Genomic DNA, 9,921 nt, shown 5'->3' with positions numbered 1-9,921 from the left:
AAAAAACATGATAAATAAACTGAAACACAAAGAAACACATACATACCAGAAAGAGAGAGAAAGAAAACAAGACAACACAAAACCATGTAGTAAAATCGTAATAAATAGACTAAAACACAAAAACAACGCAACAAACACAAAGAAAACTAAAAAAAAAAAAAATCACTTTATAAAATGTATCTGAGTAAATGATAAGACGAAAAAAAATCCCTTGTATTTTTTTTTTTTTTTTTTTTTATTTATTCATTTGGTTAGTTAAGCTTGTACACTTATCCCTTTGTTACTCTACGTGTCTTTTGTTCACTCGTTTACTTATTTGATTCTTATTTTCTCCGCATCTTCTTTCTTCTTTTTTTTTTTTTTTTTCTTTATCGCCCAAATGTCCAGAGATCATCTTCCCTCAGGCAGAAGTGACATAACGCTGGTAGCTACACATTACTCCACCGTCTGCCTTCCCGTGACGACAACACTCATACTGGAACTGAATATAGGCTGGTCTGTGTGACTCTCTCTCTCTCTCTCTCTCTCTCTCCTAGCGTGATGGAAGCTGCGCGATTGTGACTTTCAGAACTCTCTCTCTCTCTCTCTCTCTCTCTCTTACAGGTACTATTGGGAGGTCAGTGAGGCTGCTGCTGTGCCCTGTAAGCTGTGTCACAGTCCTGCAGGGCACACACTTGCCCACTATGTCATGGAGTGTCCCTTGCTGGTGCATTTCCGCCCACAGGGGAACTGGGACCTGCCACCAATGATAAGCTGGTTCTTCAACATCCCTGCCATCCTCAAGGATTTCCCACTTTTGCTCCACCTTTGTAAATAATGTAAATATACTTAAGGTTATTTATTTTTGTACTGCAATACAGTTTTCTATGAACATTTGTTTGGGGGATGGGTGGCAGGCTCCTCCCATCTCCTTTGTTGTACTTTTTTTTCAAACAATAAACTTATCAAATCTCTCTCTCTCTCTCTCTCTCTCTCTCTCTCTCTCTCTCTCTCTCTCTCTCTCTGAATCAAAACAAACCTTTGTGAGTAGTATATGAATATAAACTCCATCAGCTGAAAAAGAAATAACAAATAATATAAAAACAAAAATTATAACTGTCCAAAGATCAAAATCAAGAATCTGCACCGTTAAAATGACGAACTGGACGTAAACAAACCAGCGTGCGAGGGAGGCAAGCTGGAACGTGTTGCCGGTGAGTCCTTGTTATGTGCCTTGCTGAACCGCTAATGTTGCTTTGAGGGTATTGATAGTGTTATGAAGGAGTGTGAGGGGTATAAGTAGTGATTGGTGCTGGGAAGAGAGGAGGAGGAGGAGCAGTGAGAATAATTGTGTGATGATAATATTGTTTTGTGGGGTTTCTCTCTCTCTCTCTCTAGATTTGCATTGGTAAGCCATTTTTCATCACCAAGAGTATTATAAGTACGGTGGTAGTGTGATTTTTCGTGTGAAATAAAAAAAATAGATATTAGAGAATGTTTTTTTCTTCGTGTGTGTGTGTGTGTCTCTGTCTGTCTCCATATCTTACACCACTTAACATTAGAGCAAAATATATCAAACGCAAGATACAAAAAAAGGGAATGTGATCTCTATCTTATTTTTCGTGTTATTGTTTTTTTTTCCTTCGTTGAGCGAGTGAGTGATTGAAGAAGGGTGTGTGTTTCTGTGATGTGAAATGAATGAGGGATTAAAAGGAGTGAGATTACTTCCATGATATCTATGAAGTGTCTGTGTGTGTGTGTGTGTGATTTGAAATTAATGAAATTGCTTCCATGATACCTAGAAAGTGTGTGTTTGTGTGTATGAGTGTGTGTGTGTGTGTGTGTGTGTGTGTGTGTGTGTATGCTTTTTCATACTCCACTGTCTAATATTGGCACAGATGAAGGTGCAGAGCCATGGAGAACCTTCCCCTGCAGAGCCAATACCTGCCCCTCGGTGCCACACGCATCAGGGAGATCAAGTCCATCACCGCCAAGATTGGTGAGTCCCGTGGCCAGCCTGTGTCAGGGAATTAAAGTGACCTGATGTATTGCACCTAAGGTTAAGCATCATTGAATATTGTGGTAAATTTTGTTGAAAGAGTTGTATTTGTAACAGAAATAGATCTTACAACTCCCTCAGTGGGCCTTTTTTTCTGTTGTTGTTTTTTTGCCCTTGGCCAGTTTTCCCCTCATAAAAAAAAATGGTTACACACTCAAGCTATATTTTTTTCCTTTTTTTTTTATGTAAGAGGTGAAAGCTGGTCAAGAGCAACATAAAACAAGAAGAAATAGGCTCCACTTAGTTGCCAGTCCCCTTGCAGGTCATAGAGAGTTAACCAATGAAAGAGATTAATGTCTTGAATGTGACTATGAGTGATATGTATGTTGTTGCCCCAGGGAAGAGAAATATTAACCTTGCACAACACTCAGAAAACTGTGAGCATGGGGGCCGAGCCTTCCAGAAGCTGCCACGCCACATGCAGCGCCGTGCCGTGTCTGCCAACCCACGCCGCCTCCCTCGCTACCTGCGGGAACGACACATGAGAGAGGTGAGTCATGACACTCTCTCTCTCTCTCTCTCTCTCTCTCTCTCTCTCTCTCTCTCTCTCTCTCTCTCTCTCTCTCTCTCTCTCTCTCTCTCTCTCTCTCTCTCTCTCTCTCTCTCTCTCTCTCTCTCTCTCTCTCTCTCTCTCTCTCTCTCTCTCTCTCTCTTAACCACTACCAAAACCACCACCACCACCACAGAAATACTCAACCAGGTTCCTTGCCACACAGAACAACACAGCCACCACACACTACCCATCACAGCTTGCCACTATGCACACCTTCAGGCAGCACCTTCAGCAGCCTCTCATTATTGTCACCTCTCTCACTCAGGGCGGCGGCAGCACCAAGCCCAGCCACCGTCCCCGTAGGAAATACCGCAGGCGCCCAGCGAACCTTCTGCAGGAGTACAACCGCCGTCAGAAGAAGTACGTGTGGCTGGAAACGCACGTGTGGCATGCCAAGAGGTTCCACATGCACAGGCAGTGGGGTTATGCCTTGCCTCGGACCCCAACTTGCAGAGGGTACCGGGCAAGCCTGAGGGCAGCCACTACAGGGTGTCTTCTCCAGGTACTTCCACTATGCTATGTGGTTTGGTTTAGAGGGTGTTTTTACTGCCTGAGTTCCTATAGCCTGCCTACTCTGAAGTGGTTTCTGGGTTTGAATGGTGTCCCAGGGAATGCGTGGTTGTCAGATCTTGAGGAAAACCGTAAGCTATCCTTGTAATAAGTGCGTTGATCAACAGAAAACAAGCATTATTCACTTAGAATTAATTACGTTATCAAGAAGCTACAATATGTTATAAATCCAGGAACCATTTTACAGTAGACAGACTGCAGTAGAGGGTGATCAATGAGACTTCCTCTTTCCACCAGGTGCCGATAGGGTCAGGAGTGTGAATGATGCATGTGTGAGTGTGTGGTGCCTTGTCTTGGATTGTGTGGCATTGCTGGTATATAGAAAGATAGATTGTATAGGATTGCTGGTGTGTTGTATAACAAGATAGAATTTTTTACTCAGTATAGCAGGGTGATCCACAAAACTATGCCTTTCCACCAGGGATAGAAGTGTATGAGAGTGCATGAAGGTGTGGTGCTGTATGTGGGAATACTGACCTGGTATATAGATAGATCTGTAGTGGATGTGTGGTGCCTGTGGTCTGCCTCCAGGATGTATCTTACCTGTGCTGCATTGAGCTGGTAGGAGTCAAGAGCACCATCCTTCAGGGCCTGTCCAGAGCCTTGCAGCCAGAGAGTCTTGCTACACTCACCAGTCCTGAGGTGCTTGCAGGGAGGCACTGGCTGTCCTCTGTGTTCTTCCAGCCTGAGAGGTGAGTTTCTTCCTGTTTTCTTTATACAGGACGATGTTTATATATATATATATATATATATATATATATATATATATATATATATATATATATATATATATATATATATATATATATATATATATAAGAAGGGAAATTTGGCCCAAAGGAACAAAAACTATTGAACAAAAAAGGTCCACTTAGATACCAGTCTCTGAGCAGATGAGAGTGTGATGTGCCTTTTATTTTTTTCATTTTTTATTTATTTATTTTTAATTGATTTATTTTTTTATGTTATAGTGCCCGTAGGTATACTTGAAGAGTATGTATGGGAAGCACTGTTCAGCTTCTGCCCATTAGTGGCGCAGGTAATTTTATATATAGTGGTACCCATATTAGGACCCATATCATAACAGAAGTGCATCTTTGGTGTAACCACCTAGCACCTGGGTATCACGGTGACATGAAGGTAACATTAAACCACTCGACCAATGGCGAAGTTTCAAAGCGATACATGGCGGGATTCAAATCTACATGAATGTGGCTGATGTTCTAGAGTGATTGCCTCTTCTTATAGCTGGGTCCAGATAGGTGATCTGCCTTTTACATTGACCTACCTACTCTCTGCCTTAGACTGAACTGCATGTATCATAGGGAGAAAATACTAACCCATTCAAAAGCATGACGTATTTCCATATTCGTTCTGCTTACTGTTTTGTGATTTTTACAGCTTCAAAAAAACTTATGTAGGGATTAAAATAGTGAAGACTCTGGCCATTAATCTTCTGACCTCCATTGACCCTTCCGAATGTGAATGGAATCATCTAATCACACCCAAAACTCACAGTAAAAATCCACCCTGGTACTGAAAATGTTAAAAGTAGATTGGAATAGATTAATCAACCATTTTTATATTTTCTCCAACAGACATCCATATGGTGCACTGGCAGAGGTGGACATCCTATTTCATCCTCCACAGCACAGCGATGGGGAGGAGAGAGTGAAGCTTTGGCTATGGACTCACCCTTCTGCTCACACTCACATTGTAGAAGCTTTGACTGAAGTGCTGCATCTACACAAAGTTCTTGCCAGCAATGAAGGTGTTCCTGAGTCTTCTGGCAAAGCTGCTGGTGACCAAGAGGAACCAGGAGGCAGAGAACTGAAAGACAAATCTGAGGCTGAGGAATGTAGGAAAGAAATACACGTAGATGAAAGGAAAAGTGAGTCTGTACCAGGAAAAGAGGAAGTCACTCAACACACAAAAATGGAAGCTGAGGAATGTAGGAAAGAGTTGTCTGTAGGTGATGTATCTGAGGGGAAAGACGAGGCTGTACCAGGAGAGGAAGATCAAGGGGAAACTAAGGCATGTGAGAAGGAAACACCTGAAACTAAAACACCAGACCCGGAAGAGAACATCCATCTCACTCAAAGTACAAAAAGAGACCAGAGGAGGAAAAAATCAAAGAAATCAAAGAACGTCAATGTGGAAAAGCTTGAAACCCGAAACGTTCCCTTTGAGAGAACCCCAAAGTACATCTCAGGTGACGGCAGCACGAGTATGACATTGCTGAAAGACACACTTAACAGATTCAGACTCCTTGGGCCGAGAGCGTATAGTGTGTTGTCCTCCACTGCTGTCCCTGCTAATGTGGCTGTGGAGGAGGAGGAGGAGGTGGAGGGGACGGTAGAGTGTGTGGAAGTAAAGGAAGCGTGGTGGAGGCATTACTACAGAGAGGAAGGAAGGCTGCAGAGTCATCAGAAGCAGGTGGCGGCATGGAAGCAGCTGGCATCCTGCTCTCACCCGCCAGGCAAGGTTGTGCTGCCACTAACAGTTCGGGACCCAAGAGTCATGCTCCCCACCAAGAAGGTCCCAATTGTGGATGAAGACTCAGGTAGTGGCTCTCTGTGCTGTTGTCTTGCTTATTCATTACTCTTGTTAGATCTGCTCCTATCCACTCCACTCTGGCTTATGACACAGTGATACCTGCCCACTGACTCACTCTATTTGACTTTTATAACACAGAAACAAAACTACAAAACTGCTACTTAAGATTTAAATTTTCCCCCGCACTCCTTTTTCCATCAGTGGCATCTGTGGAACATGTACTCTGACCTATCTGTTGATCACTTTATTAGACTCAAGGAATACTCACAGCTGTCAAGGGATTAAACCAACACTCAGCTATTCTTGTGCTAAAAGATGCATTTCATAAAACAGACAAACTTGACTTTTCATTAGCTAGAAACATTCTGGTGTATATTTGTGTATTAGTCAATGTATTCTACTATACACGCTTGACCATTGTACTAATCAAAAGATATAATATTTCAGATCGTGTCAAGCCAGCCAGCCTTGAGGAGTGGCCAGTAGAGAGTGCCATGTACAGCAGCGACCTCAGGGACCAGATCACCCTCTCCAAGGAGTCCGATGCTGCCCTCAACCAACGCGCTCACAGTTCCTGGTGCCGGGATCCCAGCTTCCCGAGACACCACAGGAAGCACGTCTTCCTCTTCTACTGCTCTCCCGCCCTCCAACATCTGCTGGTCTTGGTGAGGCACTGCATTGTAACTTGCCATTGAGTTTTATCATGTGCCACCAAGTGAGGATTTGGTAGATATGTGGTAGGGAACAGTCTCATTGTGAAGGTGTAAGAATGAATCTATGTAAGCTGTCAGGCATTGCTGTGAAAATATATGGCCAGTTGTGCTGTGCCTAAGCTCCTGGCATGTGTTAGGATAGCCTACCTAACAGGGCAAAGAGTGTGAATGGTGTTTATGGTGCTTTGTCTGAGCCATCCTGTGCATGATCTCCAGCCAGATGTATAGATTGATAGACCATCAAGAATGTTACACATTGTTATCATTGATGTGCCTTTCAGAAAAGTGTTGAAGGAGACCAAGGGCTGCACACTCAAATGATCAAGTAGTTCCAAGCTTTTTCATGCATCTAGTTTTATTTTCCCTTAATAAGAATAGGAAGCAGTACTCAAATAAGGTAACATGTGTAGTGGTGTCAGTGTTAACCTGCATCCATTCCCAGGCAGTGGATGGGATGTTGTGACTCCAGCCGGGTGGGGAATGAGTGTGTTCCTGCCGCTGGTCTTCAGTGGAGGAGTAGTGAACGGTCAGCACGAGGCAGAGAACCTTCATTTGGAGGCCCTCACGTCCCTGCCACCCCACCTCCTCCCTGACACACCTGCTGGAGACCTGCACTGCACCTGGCTGGCTGCTGAGAGGCACCAGGAATTCTTCAAAAGGCCACCTGCCAGCAGACACAACTACATCAAGCTTGGTGTTCAGTTTCCATTTACCCAGCCTTGGCGGAAACTGCTGCAGGAATGGCAGCCGGGGATACTGGACTTCTTTGTGCTGAGGGAGGAAAGACTCCTCCAGTGCTTGTCTCAGCTGATTCACAATGTTAGGAAGACCAGTAGTAAGAAGGGTGAGAAAGAGGAAGCAGCCGGTGGCACAAGTACTTCAAGCACTGATAGCAAAACAAGTAAGACAGGAAAAGGATTCACTTACTCAAGCAGTAATGGCAATGCTGCTACAACCACTGACACCAAACCTGAGAAGAGGAAAGCAGAGGATGTCATGAGCTGTAAAGAAACCAAAAAAATAAAGCTTGAACAATCACAAGAAAACACTCAGATTTGTGCTGCAGAAGAGAGTGTGAGTGGGGAGACAGCCGGCATGCAGGAGCTGACGGTGGCGAGCCCTGTCAGTCTGGTAATGGTGCAGCTGGTCCTGGCACACAAGGGCACCATGGAGCCATGTGCCATGGTGTGTCTGCCTCAGGACAAAGACTTCTTTCCTGATGATGGTTTGTTGAGGCTGAGGGAGCAAGGAGAGGCCCTGAAGGAACCTCTGCATGAGGACCTCAACCATGACCGTCGGGCAAAGATGAGAGAGGAACATTCCAAGATCCAGGTAATGTACCTTTTGATGCTTGTTATTATGAACTGTACTATCAATTGATCTCTTGGAGTTGATGGAGCTAAGACTGAAAATTATGTGTATGTTTATCCCCCCTTGTGTTTGATTGCCCTGTCCATGTCAAGTGCTCACATCCACCCAGGGCCAGATTGATTGCCACTGTAGATTAACTAAGGCAACTCAAGTAAGAAGTGTACTATTAGTAGCTTGAAGTACCTCATTAGCAGAGACTTAAAACTATACCTCCTTCTTGCCTCCCAGGGCCGGTTGAGGCGAGTGCGGCGCAGGGCCCGACAGAGCGTGGCCAAGGAGATGGACTTTGTGACAGCCGCCCACTCCACACAGACCCTCAAGGACGCCACCACAGAAGCACTCAGGAAGGTGGATAAGGAGAATGAGGTCAGTGGGATTTTACTATTCGTGTGTTCATTTGTGATTCGCTTGTTGTCGTCTTATCAAAGGTAATGATTAGAGAAAAGTTAAATGACTAAGAGGACTTTGTCTGGCCAATCTCTTGTATGATTGCCATGGTATACAGATGTACATGTAGAATTTTCATTTGTGACACTTTTGCATGACTTAATTCAGTCTGCTGGTGGAAGAAAAGGTAAATGCAACTGAGGAGTTTGTCAGTCACCTCAAGCAGCCAGCCTGGTATATTGGTAGATGTACCTAGATAGTGTTCTCTAATTTTAGATAATTATTTTATATTCTATTTACCTATTTTATGTTTAAGGGATTGGTGCCTCAGTGGACCTTTTTTTATCCCTTTTATTGCTCTAGATTGCTGCTCTTCCTATACATATATGGAAAACATTTCTCCCAGGCAATCCTCAAGAAGCATTCATCATACAAGGAGGAGATGGAGAGTGCCTGGCTGATGGGTGCCAACGACCCCCTGCAGTGCTGTGCCCGCACCATCATGGGCTACATCACGCACGGCACCTTCAGCTACACCCACGGGAAGGCGGCTGGCATTGGCTGGGTGGCACTTAAGCCGCTCCTTCGGCTTGTTGAGCAGTGCAGGGAAGGCAGAGGTCAGAGTAGTTTGTTGGAAGCACCTAGTAGAGGGAAATGCACCAAGAGTCTCCCAGTGCTGGTGAGAAACCCATCCACTGTTCAGTATCGCTGGGCACACTTGTCCTTGGTAGAGAACCCACCGCCAGGGTCAGCAACAGGCTAGTAGTAACAGCACAGCAGAGGTTCAGTTGTTGTCAGAAGTTGGGCAATCTGCTACAGTCACTCCCACTGTGCTGTGTTTTCCCTCAGTCTCAAGTCTGATCCACTGGCATTCTGTCTGTCTACATGCCTGGCTGGTAATCCCACATGGCACAGACAAAGCACCTCAGCCAAACGCACACCATTCACATGCTTAGCTCACTCAGCGCTCGGTAGAAAAAGAAACCTTACAAAAAACAGAACTAGATTGAGGGAAAATGCTTAACACAGTGGAAGTTGAGTGTGTGGGAAATGTGTTTGACCAAAAGACAGTAAAAGTTTCTACTCATCACAACACACAGGCTTTCCTCCTCCTTAAAGAGAAAAAGGCTTTCCTCCTCCTCAAAGGGAAAATAGGAAGACTCCAATTTTGTTACAGGTGGCAGAGGTCCAGAAGTTTGAGCTTGTGTTATCTCCCAAACTAAACAAACCACTAGTAATCTTGCCTTGGGAATGGACCAAGCAGCCACCGACTCTTTCTGTACTGCAAGTCTTCTCAAGCATTTCTGTATCTTATTTTGATTTCTTCTAACATACTATTGTGAAATTTTGGGGATGATTTTCAAAGGGGTTTTCATATTTCCAGTGTTGGTTAAATGAATGTTATGGATCTTCATTAGTAAAGATAGCACTGAGAGCCCCAAGTAACCATCTGTGTGGCCTGTGAACATGTTTTATTTAGTTATTTGTATCTTTATTTATTTATTTATATTATATTTTATTTGTTTACTTATATTCATCAATTTTGTTTTGATAGTATTTTTTTTTTTATTCATGCATGTACGTTCGTGTTTAAATTACTCTATTACATTTTATTTATTTTTTATAATCATATTGGTGGTACAAACAATCCCAAAGAGTCCACGGAGGACCCAAAAATCTTAAGAAAACGGGTCCTTGTTTTCTTTGATGGTAAAATAAATAAATGAAATGGA

General features: G+C 43.7%; 1 protein-coding gene across 1 annotated transcript; it reads left to right on the top strand.

Annotated features, from left to right (window-relative positions):
* The first annotated feature begins 1,127 nt into the window (after positions 1–1,127).
* Positions 1,128–9,281, top strand: LOC123507088 (ribonucleases P/MRP protein subunit POP1-like). Its single transcript, XM_045259647.1, is given in 11 exon segments — positions 1,128–1,193; positions 1,878–1,978; positions 2,410–2,528; positions 2,857–3,093; positions 3,693–3,853; positions 4,760–5,724; positions 6,165–6,275; positions 6,278–6,382; positions 6,873–7,762; positions 8,030–8,167; positions 8,595–9,281. Coding segments are annotated over 10 exon segments (3,168 nt in total). The 5' UTR covers positions 1,128–1,193; positions 1,878–1,893; the 3' UTR covers positions 8,952–9,281.
* The last annotated feature ends 640 nt before the right edge of the window (positions 9,282–9,921 follow it).

The sequence above is a fragment of the Portunus trituberculatus genome, chromosome 21 (assembly GCF_017591435.1).
Source record: "Portunus trituberculatus isolate SZX2019 chromosome 21, ASM1759143v1, whole genome shotgun sequence".
NCBI lineage: Eukaryota > Metazoa > Arthropoda > Malacostraca > Decapoda > Portunidae > Portunus > Portunus trituberculatus.
The sequence above is the reverse complement of the archived record's forward strand: the minus strand, read 5'-3'. Positions and strand labels throughout refer to the sequence as shown.